This window comes from Phalacrocorax carbo, chromosome 5, assembly GCF_963921805.1.
Source record: "Phalacrocorax carbo chromosome 5, bPhaCar2.1, whole genome shotgun sequence".
Taxonomy (NCBI): domain Eukaryota; kingdom Metazoa; phylum Chordata; class Aves; order Suliformes; family Phalacrocoracidae; genus Phalacrocorax; species Phalacrocorax carbo.
In genome coordinates, this window is record NC_087517.1 from 23,859,674 (window position 1) to 23,873,703 (window position 14,030).

Sequence of the window (14,030 nt, forward strand, 5' to 3'; positions counted from 1 at the left end):
GGTATGGGGTCTCACCACCCCCCGTGCCCCCTGGCGGGCGGGGGCCTCCGCCCTTCCCGGCCCCAGTGCCCGCGGGCTGCGGCCCGGCCCTCACCTGCGGCTCTGGCCCGCCCCCCGGCACAGCGGTGTTCTCAGCGGACTCCCGCGCCTGGGTGCGCGGGAGGCGGCCGGCTGCCCTTCCCGGGGGGCACGCGGGGCTCCCCGGCACGTCCCGCCGCTCGGGGGCCGGGCAGCCGGCGGAGGGCGGGGCGGGGCGGGGCGGGCTCCGTCACGGCGCGCGGAGGCGACGGGGCACAACGGGCGCCCTCAGCGCGGGGAGCGGCGGCGCTCGGTAGCTCGCGGCGGGTTCCCGGGGCCGGCAGGAGCAGATGGCGGCCGCGCTCCTCTTCTACCTGCCGTTCCTGCCAGGGCTGGCCGGCGCCTTCAACCTGGACACGGACAACGTGATCAGCTGGCGCGGGGAGCCGGACAGCCTCTTCGGCTTCTCCCTGGCCATGCACCGGCAGCTGCAGCCGCAGGAGAAACGGCTGTAAGTGTCCCCGCGCCCCGCCTGGCCCGTCCTCGGCCGCCGCGGGGGCGCTCCTCCCTGCCACCGCCGGGAAGCTGACGCTGGCGGCGGGCCGGGGCCGCCAGCGCCCACCTGGAGGCCGGCGGCGGGTCGCGGGGCCGGGCGGCGGGCGCCCCGCGGGAAGGGGGCCGGGAGCGGGGCGGCACCTGCCGCGGCCCGTGAGGGGGGCAGCGTGCGGCCGGGCGGAGCGGCGGGGACGCGCCGGGGAGCGAGGTGCCGCCCTGCCCTTCCCGGCCCCAGCAGGCCACCGGGGCTAGAAGGGGGAAGCGAGCACGGCGCCCGCTGGGAAACCTTCCCGCCGCAGGGCTCTTCTGCGCGGGCCCCGCGGCGGCGCCTCCGCGGGGCCCGGGCGGAACGGGCGGGCTGGGGCCGGCTCCCGGGGCGGTGCCGACCTGTTCCGCCGGGGCTGCGGGTGCCTGTCCTGGTTCTCGGGTTCGTTCTCCCTGCGGTTACCCAGCCTCGGGTAGCGCAGGGGCTGCTGTTCAAGACGGAACCTGCTCGGGAGTGCAGGTGGGAGGTGGTGCAAGGGGAACGAGAAATATAAATCAATGCTGGCGGCGTATGGGTGAAAGCTAGGAACTTCTTTTGGGAAATTCAGAAAGCAAAGTAAGGCTCCTTTGTACGTCTTCAGGATCCTTGCCTCTTCGTGACCCTATCTGGCCCCACCCTACCCTCCGGTACTAGATGAGAGTGTTTTGTGTAAGGTATAGTTCTTAAATAAACGTCCTTTCCCCAGATACTTAGTTTTAATTAAAGGGAAGACAAGCCTATAATCCGTATAGAGTTAACGGGAGAAGAAAGCTGGAAAGAAATCATATCCCTCATAAAGTTAGCTGGTAAAGTTAATCAAAAGTCCTGTGGGTCCATTTTGCTCACACTTGTGTTCTGTGTGATTTCATAGAAATCACACTGTGTAAAGGAGTATAAATCACAAATGCCCACATTCTGTGTTCCATCTAGTAGATTAAATGACCCATGGTATCCTGAAGAATGAAATGCAAGCCTGTGTGCTCCTTTTCAGAGGCCTTTATCTTAATTCTTGATGGGATTACTCTTGCATCAGTCTCATTTTAGTTCTAAGAAAGCAATGCCGGGAGCTTGTTAGTTTCCCATTGTATTGTCAGTACTGGTGGAATGAGTGCGTCAGAGTATGCAGAGACAGAAAGCCAATTACTGAGAAGTCAGTAGAAACACAACAGCCAGTCACAGTGTTCAAGCTAGCCTATAATATTTGGCTGAAATGCTTCAGAGATGATTAGCATGAAAGTTATGTATTGTATGTATAGTAAGCGGTTCTTCAGGCAATCCATATCTGGGGACAGAGCAGAGCCAGATGCTCTCTGCCTTGACATGGCTTTCTGAATCCAGGCTTTCATGAGAAGCAAGGGTCTCCATCTGAGACAAAACCAGACTAGAGAAACTGTGTTTTATGGTGATGTGCACTTCTGAGTATGAGATGTCTTGCCCATTTTTAAAATGTATTCGTGAACTGTAGCATAGTAGTACTCTTGGAATGAAACCTTTTACAGCAAACAGGCATGTTATAGTCACTCTGAGCATCGTTTTTTTGTCTGTAAGAATAGCGGTGTGTGGCTGTAAGAGAACAAGACATTAAACGTGCCAAACTGTAACTGTCTTTCATAGTGACAGAAGTGTGTTTAGCTTGCTTTGTGTGATTTCTGTCTCGTGAAACATGGGCGTTTTGTGGGGAAACTTGAAGTGAAGCCTCCCATGTTAGGCTTCACTTGATACTTTTTTATATTTATTGATATTTTTTGATATTTTTTATATGATATTTATATTAGGTAAAAATGATTAACGTTGAACTAATAGAGAACGATTTGTGTGGCCTGTTGCATGGAAACCACGTGCAGTTTCTAAATAGCTTGACTCTATAGGTGGAACAAATGGTGTCTGCTTGGTGTCCAGACTTGGTGAAAGTGGAAAGTTGTGGGAACGGAGGTCATACTGAGGTCTCCTACTGAGAAACAAGTATGTCTAATGCCTGTATGCTATCCATTATCTGTAATAGCAGGAATTTCAGTAGTTTGTTCTCAGGGGTGCAATACCTGTGCATTCTCAACTACCTTTTTGTCTGTGTCTTATCTCTGCTGCAAAGGTGGTTTTATGTGCAGCTATCTATTGGTCAGATAGAAATATTTATTTTACCCCTTCTTCTCAAATAGATGCTAACTTCAAAGCTCAGTTACAGTTCGAGTGTGAACACTGTTGAGTAGTTGCCAAAGTACACAAACCCCATTTCATCATTGAAACTTAATTAAAAGTGACACTTGAGTTCTCATCTGGCAGGGACCACCATTCCAAAAAAACCTGCCAACCCGAGCATCTGCTGCCCCTCCAATTTTACAAAATCAGAAATAGTTTGTTACAGACATGTGCAAGATCGGTCAGTCCTTGGAAAAACAAGCAAATGAGAGAAGGTGAAAAACATGAATTCTATTCAAGGGCTGTTAGTCTGTGGCTTGGAGCAAGTCTTGGTAAAACAAACTAAATGATGTGTGGTTTTTAAGCAAAATGGTTCCTTCTTCCTCACACCGGACAGTGCAATGTTAAACGTTATGAAAATCCTCTGCAAAGGTGAGGGTGGAGAATGTCCAGGAAGTGTGACAAATAAAGGCACAGCTGAGACAGCCTTTAATTAAACATGGCATATGCTTCTGATCACCTTTTTTCTTAGTCAGAGCATATTATGGATTACATATTAGCTTTGAATGGCAATATTATAATTTATTAGTGTTAGCTACTATGTTTGCTAATGAGGAATTACTTAATTCCCAACAATATGGGTAGGTGACTGTTCAAGAACTGCTTTGACTTCAGTTGTAAATGGTGCTGAGTATAAGGCTATGGACTAGTAACAGGATTTCACTTTTCTGTGTGAATATCTTCAGGTGAGAAAAGTTGCGAAGTTTGTCAGCTGGAGAGGAGAAAAACTTTATTAAATCACAGTGACTGAAAGTGGACTGCTAACGGTATGAGGGTGTGAAAGACAGCCAAACGCAATCTTAATGTGCTTAAGGACGCATTAACATTGGAGGTACTAAGGGCAGCCTGCTTGGATTTCTGTGTACGGTTCTGGTTCATTATCAAGCACAGTGAATCAGGTAGCAGAAAAAGCTAATGGAGCTCTGAGAGCTGAGCTTGTTGCCCTGCATAAAATTGTTCTGTTTTTAATCTGTCAATATGACGAAAATAAGGGAGTTCTGGTTCTGCAAGAGGGTGGTGGACAACAGCAGCGTGTTTCAACTGCAAACTGCAAGAAAGTTTGTAGCTTGGAGGGGCCTGGGACTCAGGGACAGTGTAGCTATAGGAGTAATGTAGTTAACCTATGGTGGAGAATGAAAGTATACCTAGCATCTGTAAAAGGGGACTATACTTGCTATATATATCTCTAGCTACTATGTATTATAAATATCTTGCTATTATAATAAATATATTTACTAGCAACTCACTATATACATAGTGAGTGTAGTCACATGTGTAGTTTTATATATATATAATATATATACAAATGATATATAAGTGTACACACTCCTTGTAAGAGGTCTAGCAGGTCCATTCCAGTCCTTTTTTGGTTGGAATTCACAATGATTTAAGCAAATATCTTGAATTAGAACACAAGCCCGAAGAATACCTACCTTGTCAGAATTACTGACAAGTAAAGTTATACATATTATTTTCAGTACAGGTATGGAGCTCAGTGATCTGGATGAGGGGATCAAGTGCACCCTTAGTAAGTTTGCAGATGACACCAAGTTGGGTGGAGTGTTGATCTGCTCAAAGGTAGGAAGGCTCTGCAGAGGGACCTGGACAGGCTGGGTTGGTGGGCCAAGGTCAATAGTATGAGGTTTAACAAGGCCAAGTGCCAGGTCCTGCACTTTGGTCACAACAACCCCATGCAACGCTACAGGCTTGAGGAAGAGTGGCTGGAGAGCTGCCTGGCGGAGAAGGACCCGGGGGTGCTGTTTGACAGCTGGCTGAACATGAGCCAGCAGTGTGCCCAGGTGGCTGAGAAGGCCAATGGCATCCTGGCTTGTATCAGGAATAATATGGCCGGCTGGAGTAGGGAAGTGATTGTGCCCCTGTGCTTGGCACTGGTGAGGCTGCACCTTGAATACTGTGTTCAGTTTTGGGCCCCTCAGTACAAGAAGGACATGGAGTTGCTGGAGCATGTCCAGAGAAGGGGCAACGAAGTTGGTGAAGGGTCTAGAGTGCAAGTCTAATGAGGAGAGGTTGAGGGACCTGGGGTTGTTTAGTCTGCAGAAGAGGAGGCTGAGGGGAGACTTCATTGCTCTCTACAACTACCTGAAAGGAGGTTGTAGTGAGGTGGGTGTTGGTCTCTTCTCCCAGGTCACTAGTGATAGAATGAGAGGAAACATCTTCAAGCTGCATCAGGGGAGATTTAGATTGGATATTAGGACAAATTTCTTTACTGAAAGAGTGGTCAGGCATTGGAACGGGTTGCCCAGAGAGGTGGTGGAGTCGCCATCCCTGGAGGTATTTAAAAGACGTGCAGACGTGGCACTTTGGGACATGGTTTAGGAGACATGGTAGTGTTGGGTTGATGGTGGGACTTGATGATCCTAGAAATCTTTTCCAACCTTAATGATTCAATGATTCTATGAATTTGTGTAGGCTTCTTGTTACTGTTCAGGGCGAAAAGGGTGAGATGGTTGTAAGAAGTGTTTGAGATCTCATCAGCTGAAAAGCTGTGTGGCTGAAAGCTGTGGTTAGGCACTTCATGCAAAGACTGCACTGACCATTAGCAGCCATAAAGTCCTAAAACCTGCAGTATCTTATGGAAATTTTTACTTGTGGCAGGTTTTGCTGATACTGCACATCTCTACTGAGAGCTCTTGTATCAATACATAACAAAGTTGCCTTTGGTCAGCAGGGCTGCTGACATTGCTATACTGCGGCAATGCATCCCCAGCGGCATTTAGCCAGTACTTCTGTGTTGGCTGAGGTCTTGTGCTCATAGACACTTTGCTCCAGCAAAAAGAGACCTGGATTATGCTGGTCTGCAGTGGAAAATGACAATTTCTGTTTGCAGAGGTGATGTAGTGTAACAGGCTTCAGGTGGACTGGATTAATGGCAGTGCATATTTACATGTTCAGGATTTAAATGCTTTACTAATGCTGATCTTTAGTGCTCCTGTCAGTTAAAAAAAGAAAAAGGACTTAGTTTTACTTTTTTTTTTAAAGACTGTGTCCCTACTGTGTCATTGTACTTAGTAGTTTTTTTTTCTTGAGTATGTCTGTCTTTTTGTGTATGCAAGCTATTCTTGGATAACCTGCTTAGCATGATTACTTTCTTAACTAGTGATAGTAGAGGAGTTTGTCTATGTTTGAGATAGGTGTCCTGTGGTAAAGGTCAGGATCAAACGGGGTTGGGAAGGAGGAGGGAGGAATAGTTTAAGAGTTTCCCTGTAGAGGTAATGGAAGGATTTTTAAAAAGATCCATCATGCTAATATCATGGATGAAAGAAGTGAGAAGACAAATTTACATTGCATAATTGGGGAAGAACGTGGAACTGCTATAGATGGAGTCAAACTGCAGAAGGCAAGCTTTTTCCCAGTGCTAAGTTTGAGTTTTGCTGTGGGTTATCTGTGGCAGAGGCACAGCTGACAGGTTTACAGGTCAGGTGTACAAAAGGTTGTACATAAATTGTCACTATGACTCCTGTGCTTCAGGTGGAAAGAGGAGGTCTTTATTTTGGGGTGTTTTTTTTTTCCCCTTCAAAGGAACAGGAAAGTATTGTGCACTCCGTCTCTACTCAAGCAAGAAGGATGAAACTGAGCATTGAGCTGATACATGCTAGGAAGCTGCACTAGTGTAACCACTTCCATCAGTCTAGAAAAAGAGCAGACCCTGCAAGGCACTAGTGAAGTCACAGGTCATACAGCAAAAATGTGCTTCCACCAGGACCGTTTAGTCCAGGTGGCTTTAAAAAGGCTGTGTCAGGAAAGATACATTGCAGTACAGTCCCTTGCCATTAGCTGTGTGAGTTCACAGGTTCAACTTTACTGCAGTGTTAACTGGTATGACAGATGTCCATAGTGTAAAGCTAACCTTCCCACATGGTAAGCAGCAAACCTCTTATCCCAGTCCTCCATCCCTTTGAAAAACTTGTTTTTCGAGGCCATGTACTTTTCAGATAATTTTTTTTTTCTATGGTCACTTGTAAGCGCATAAGAATCTTAAGTAACCCTGTGGTAGATGTGTTATTTTTTTTTATGCTGGTGTTACTAAGAATTAACAAAATTCATTGCTGAGCTAGTGGGAGTCTTCCTTGAATAGGGGACTGCAGCATATGCCTTTTGCCAGCAGTGATGATAAATGGACCTTCTCTGCAGACTCCAGCTTTGAGAAACAGCCTAGGCTATCAGCTTCAATTACAGCTTATAACATTGTTATGCTCTTACTGGAAGATGCTTGTACCTGCTACAGCTCCTTGGTTTCATAGCTTTTTGGTTTTACCCATGCTGAGCCTGATCAATGAATCAGTTTCTAATGTAAGAGGTACCATGCCTTTGGTGGGGTTGCTAAAGCACGACATTTACAGGGTAGAGGTGGTGATAGGTTTACAAGCATTTTGGTTTATGCTTTCTTCTTTTTAAATGTCTCAATAGATGTGAATGGATGCTTGTGGAGGCACAAATTCCTCACTCTTCAGGCTGTGTGTTTGGAAAGAGAAGGGTGCTCTGTAAGCTGTTACTCTGTGTAACACACAGACCTGCCAAGCCATTCCAAGAGCTTTAAAATATAAGTGATGGCTCAATTAACCAAAATTGCTTTAAGTTCCTCTGGTCCAAGCGTGTTGTACTCATCCCTTTCTAAAAGGATGACATTTATACCAGGTAGTTCTTATTAAATATTAGGATATAACTCAACCCTGATGAACATAGCATATGTAGCCCAGTGAGCTCTGTTGTGGCCAAAGTATTAGACATGTCTCAGAAAACAGATTGAAAACTTAATCTTGCATCCTCTAAAACTAGCAAGGTTGAAATAGTGTAATGGAACAAAATAACAATGCAGGCAAGGACAGACCTTGATCTCAGGAAGGAGAAAGGCGTTTCGCTTTACTAAAGTGAGTGAAAACTAATGAACTGCACAACATATGAGTTAAGGACAAAGGAAGAACATTCTCCTTGACAATTTGTTGTGTTCTTGAGCAGGGGCTGTGGGTCCTGACAGCCCTGCTTAATGATGCCCGAAGGCTGGGCAGAAAAGCGGCAGAGGGAGGGCTCACAGTTTGAAAACCAAGAGAATAAGCTGCTGGTCTTTCCAACTCAGCTGATGTAGACACACACAAATGGGCAAAATAGACATGTCTGTGTGCGGTCTGACTTAAAGCATTCAATGAAGCTGTCCTTGAGGTATTCCACTGTGAAAAGGAGTTGTAGTCCTTAATAGTGTTTGCTCTAAATATTGGGTGGGAGAAGTCATCCTATAACCTCTTAGTCTGATGTATAGGTTGGTTTTAGAACTGTAGTTCTAAGTTGGATGGGCTGAGATGGGCTTGAAGAGCAGAACCACTTACTGTCTAAAACCTGAGGCGGGAGTAAGCTGGAGAAGCATGTGTTTTTTCTGCAGTTCCCTTCATGCAACGGGAGGTGGGGTGCTGGGGTGCTGACTGGGATGTGCATGCTCCGCCCTGGTTCTCAGTGCGTGGGCTGGAGCTGAGCAAAGAGTCAAGGCTCTCTGTAGTGCTGGTATCCTGAAAGCTTCAGCTGGCAGACAGCTGCCTGAAGCTCATTGCTACCCTGATCTTAGGGACTGGCTGGCACAAGAAGCTTCATGGTGCTCTTTAGACTTAGAATGTGACCTACATTGAAATGTGACTTAAAATGTGAGCTACAGAAGGGCAGAAAGTGAGGGACACAGAGAATATTGATCAAGACAGGGTTGTTCAGGGAACCATTTAAGTATCTGAAGAATGTAGCTTGCACAACATGAGGCCTGCTTTGTGTATGTTGCTCTGTTCCAAAGCAGCAGGATTTGGGACAGATGTTCCAGGAGTCCTTCTGCAACAGGAACATTAAAGGGAGCACTATATAATTAAATTATCTATGAGCTGGAGTCTTAAAATTTAACATTTTTATTTGAGGACATAGTTTTTCTTTGGTTTCTGTTTTCATGTCTTGAGAGCATCAAAGAGCTTTCAAACAAATTGTGCACAGAGAGATGAGATGCAGTGGTAGTGTTGGGCACAGAGGCACAGCTGTAGCATGTCTTCCGATAATAATTCTGATACAATCTCTGTATCAATTTCACACTAGTGCTGGCTGTCTTGGTCATCAATAAGACTATTCAAGCTGGCATATACCTTTAAGAAGAAACCATAAGGCAGCCCTACCATCGTGTATGGATCTGTCTTCATCCAGATGTGGAGTTGTATGTACCACATTGTCTACTCTTAAAAATACCTGTGTAGAGAGTCCTAATTAATCCTTTTTTTTTGTTACAATCTAGTAGAAAAATGTCTTGTACTGTAGTAGGAAATAATAAATAGTCTGTGTTGTATCTTCAGAAGTACTGGCTAACCCCATCAGTCTACACCTGGATTATTTGATGGATCTGATCTGTAACTGTACAAGACAAATTAAAATCTTTGTAGTATGTAGTAACAAATAAAGTATTTTTATTTAATGAAAGAATTCTAAGTTTCTGAGAAGTCTCTTTACTATTAACTGCCCCTTAATAAGCATTCTGCAGTTGTATATGCTCTTTCTTTCAAAAATCTCAGTATAATTTATAGTGATATTATTTAACAGCAAAATAGGAATGAAGAGGAGCACAAAGTCACAGTTGTGTTTTTAGCTAAGATGAGCGCAGTTTTCTGTGTAGTATATGTTACTAGTGTGCTAATATTATTTCATAAATAACAAAGAAAAACTTATGCAGAAGCAGGACAGGTAGGCTGGCTTTTCATAAATGTTTTTTCTTAAGGGATAACAAGCAGAGAAGAATGGTTTACTGATCTAATTTGTTGCTGTCTGGATTCTCCACAAGATAAACCAGAACATTTCCCAAATTGGTGTATTGGGTTGCCTGGCATGTTACAGCAGTAAGTTGTTCACCAGTCAGTGCGAGCCATTCTTTCCTTCTCTGTTAAACTCTTCCCAAATCCCTTTCCACGTGTGCCAGAGCAACTGTCAGTTTTGTAAGGATTGCAGTCTGCTAAGTTTTCATAGGAGGTACCTCATTCATTTCAGAAGAACTGCTGCTTAAAATCAGCTGTTGTTTAAGTGTTTCAGAACCAGCCTAGGGCTGGATGAATCATTCTAGCCGTAACTGTAAAAATGCCATGTTTTAGGGACATATTCTGTGGAAAGAACAAGCTGAGATTAGGCTATTGGGCAAATGGCTATTTAAAAACAAGTAAGCAAAAGTCTGTATTATCGAATAAGCAGATGGTGGTCTGTGCTGTGAAATGTTAGCTAGGAGATTAATATGTCATAGTGGTGTTTAGCAACAGTAGGTACAGTAAGAGGCACAGGAATATTTGAAAAAAGAAGTATCAAAAAATGGTCTGGAAAACATTGAATAATTCATGCATTAGCATTGGATATTGTTGCTTGAGAGATATAAGGAAGTAATGGGAGAAGAATATAGCCTAGAAAAGCAAATGTGAACACGGAAAAAAAAAAAGCCTCACTTTCATTTTTAAGGGAATTATTCAGCATATTAAAAATAAGTGAACTGAACCATAGGTTCATAAAGCTGTCTTCACAACTTTAGCATCAAATGTACTGTGTTCTTGGTAAGATGCACTTCCCTTGGGTTTAAGTTATTGAGAGTATCGCGTGTTCTAAGGCTACTTTGGGAATTCCCTAACTATTGCTTTGAAAAAGAGAATTGCAGCTGTGTTGTTTTAGTTTAAAGAACAGGCCAAATATATTCTGCTGTGAAGTACCTGAGATTAGATTTTGTATCAAAATGATAGTAAAAGGTAAAAAGTACTGGTTCTTGCATTGTGATTTTTGAAGCATTTGCTGGTGTGGACTGATAATTTTGGCTCTTTTGGAATGTTGCCTCTTTTTCTCATTTCCTCTTACAGAACTGTATCTAAAAATATGTAATTTCCTAATAATGATTTCCTTTAGGCAGTTGTACTAATGTGTGTGAGGATGTTTTGACTGTGTGTGGAAGCGAGGTGGTCTGCAGTATTAAGAACAGAAGCGAGAAGGGTTCATAGGATGCTCCCTGTTTAGGTGCCGTCTACAGCATAAACATGTACTCGGGTTCCTCCAGGGTAATCCTGCATGGGATTTCACTGTCAGCTGTTGAACTTCTGGGTTACTTTTCAGCTGTATTCTTCTTTGCATTTGTTTTCTATTTTCAAGGAGTTTGGAGATCTTTGAGAAACAAGGTGCAGCAAATAGCAACAATGCTGATCATTCCTAACAGTGTTTGCCGATAGCGTGCATAGGAACGGCAGACTTTCTTACAGAGACTGAGCATCGTTTCTATTTCAGTGAAAATGACAAAAGTGATTTTTCAAATGGACCTAAATGTGCTTAGCTTCTGCCTGCTTCAGCTGGCATTGATACCCTCCTCCAAAGTAGGTCTATAAAATCTATCTTCAAAACACAGCAAAATAAGATTGCAAATATGCTGGGAATGACTTACCCCTGTAACGCCTGAGGTTAGTTGTTCAGCAGCCCATGCGTGGGTTAAAGGTCTGAGGGAAATGCGTGTTTATCCTGGAAGTGCTCAAAAGTCGCAACCAGCTGTTGCTGATTGCAAGCCCATTATCATTGTTTGCAGTTGAGTTTTCTGCATCCCTCGTTTCTCATAGCTCTTTTCACGTTACTCTTGTACGGGAATTGTAAGGATTGGGTAGCCTTGCACCTTGTCATTGGTGCTGCTGAAGCTGCGTAGTGGTTAGATCAGCTGCTCTTAGACCTTAGCCATGTCCAGCAGGGTGTGTGAAAAGAGATCACTGCTCATATTTAGTTATCTATGTTTGTTTAGTGTGAAGCAAATCTTAAGTGAAAATAATTTTATTTTCTTGACGAAAGATGCTAAAATAAATTTGGTATATTTTTTCTTATATAACAAATTCTTTTAGCTGCTACTAAAAATATGGCATAATCGTGCAAGTCCTTTTAAACTTTCCATCCACTTGCCTCATTTTTCTGCTAGAGAAATGTTTGATAGTTACGTAGTGTGCCCCAGAATATTGCTTGGAGAGGTAGGTTTCTTCTTTCTTCTAAGTCAAGCTATATTCCTGCATATAGTGGAAGAATACTTTGTTGTCAGGTCAGATCCAGTCGTAGTAATAGCTGCAATACTGTTTGCACAACTTTCAGCCTACAGGAACACAGGGTGTTAAAAATACTTGAAAACGAATCATTAATTCCAGGTTCTGCGCAAGTGAGAACGTGGGGAGTGGTGAAAGATGGAAAAAAAGTGTTTGAGGGGAGGCATGTAAAAATTAAGTATGTGTGTGTGTGGAGGGGGAGCAGTATATAGTGGAAGAGAATGCAGTGGGTTTCTTGGCATAGTCTCAAATATAAGTTATTTTGCGAACAAAAAAATCTTGTTCTTAGGTTTTGCAAGCTGGTTGAAATGCTCAGAGTTTGTACATTCCTAGTCATAATAAAATATAATTGCTTCTTACACAAATATGTATATAGAGAAGTTTCTTGTGAATATATGATTTATTTCTGTTTATGCATTTGGTCAGTGTTTCAGTATCTGCACGGAACATAAAAAAAGGCTCCTTAAGTGCCTTAAGTGTCCCAACTACATGGAAATTTGTACAGCTTGGTTCTCCTATGAAAATACGTTATTGGAGTGATGTTCCTCCAAGTGATTTGAATGCCTGTGTTTTCAGTTAATTTGAAGGAGTGGGGTGACTATGTGTCAGTACATGTACCAGTGACACATCTGCTTTTGTGATTAAGCTCATGGCTTGAAGAAAAGCCTTACTCAAACTGTGGATCCTGTCATATGTGTTTAACCCAGGGCTATGATGATCTTAAGACTGAAGGCATAAATTGAAACCTGTGCTTTAGTGTTGCTGTTGAAGTGTTTGTTTGCTGTTTGTTTGTGTACTTTTTCTCTGAAACATGTATTAGGGATTGTGCATCTGGAAGGTACATGCCTTTTCTACACATGCAGAGCTCTTTAGCCCGCTCCTGCAGGGTACCTCTCTATGGTGCCATGAGCTTATATTGGCAGCTGGGAGGGCCCAGCTTAGCTCAGAGTGCCAGTGTTAGTCTGCTGTGGGTGAGCTTCCCACGGGGGCTCTGGCTGGTGTGTTTCAGCTGAATGTGATTAACTACCTGTGTTCAGACAGTGAGCCTGCCAAAGTTGCATCCTACCATTTCTGTGGTGCGTATCTAGTGCAAGAGGTTTCTACCTGTCTTGGTTTTTTTTCCCCTTACAGGAAGAAAACAGCAGGTGTCTCGTAAATTGTGTGTATGGGCGAAGGAACCATGGCTTGGGTTAGCTTGGGGAGCAGTCACTCTTCAAACACTGCGGGGCTGTGGCGTTGGTAGCTGTAGCATGTTATATTGCCCATTGATTCTCAGGTGAAATGTCTGTCCCTCTTACTGTACTTCTTTCATGCCTTTTAGTGGTTTAATTATGGTCATAAATGAAACTGATGTACTTCATTCAGTAAAGGAAATAGAGGAATGACATTTCAACCCAAATATTTGTTCTGCACTGTAGTAAAACTCGTGCAGGTTTTTTAAAAATGGCATTCAGCATGTTGATGAACAGTATGTGCCTGTTTTGCTTCTTACCTCCCTAACAAGTAGTGCCTTCAAACTGGGAGCACTGCTCTTTCAGATTGCTTTTTTGGGGGGGGGGGGGAAAAGTGTGAGCAACTGTTTCCATACTTTGATTACTTCCATGTTCTTTTTCTAAAACATGTACCTAGTAGATGATGTGATACTGCTTTCATTTTTCATGAAGTTCAAAAGGAGGTGGCATATATGGGGGGGTGGGGGTGGTACAAAGACAAGCCCTGCAAATACAGAGAAGTTTACATCTTAATTCAGAGGTTTTCTATGGCATGAATGACCAGCAGCTCAGGAGCAGAAGACAGTAATTCCAGACTTCTGTCATGCCCAGTTCTTACGTGCACCTGTACAATGAGCATGTCCACAAAACACTGTTCACAGCACTAACTCACTGCTTTATATAGTAGTGGCAGCAGCCGCTTCTTTACCAGCCTGCTTTGTTGCAGGAGCTGTGGCAGCGCTGGGTGAGGAGACGGGCCAGGGCCCTGGTGCATGGGAGCTGTTGCTGCGAGAGTGAGATTGCGGTGTGGGGGCAGCAGGGCCAGATAATGCACTCTTTCGGTGCTTGCAGGTGGCTGGGGACTGCTGGGTCACCCCTGCTTTGTTGCAGCTGCCCTTACTAGCTTGTCCTGCTGCTGTTGGGACCTGTGCCTTAGCGCACCGTCGCTGCCTGCCG

The 14,030-nt window shown here is 44.3% G+C and overlaps 1 protein-coding gene across 3 annotated transcripts in view; it reads left to right on the plus strand.

Annotated features, from left to right (window-relative positions):
- Positions 1-265: 265 nt before the first annotated feature.
- Positions 266-14,030, plus strand: part of ITGA6 (integrin subunit alpha 6) — a 46,908-nt gene continuing 33,143 nt past the window's right edge. For 2 of the 3 annotated variants that reach the window (XM_064451603.1, XM_064451604.1), the window contains exon 1: positions 267-529. In XM_064451603.1, coding sequence (XP_064307673.1) covers positions 369-529 — 161 coding nt within the window. In that variant the 5' untranslated portion in view covers positions 267-368. Of the gene's footprint in view, positions 530-14,030 lie in introns of all 3 variants that reach the window. The other variant, XM_064451606.1, reaches the window with a different exon arrangement.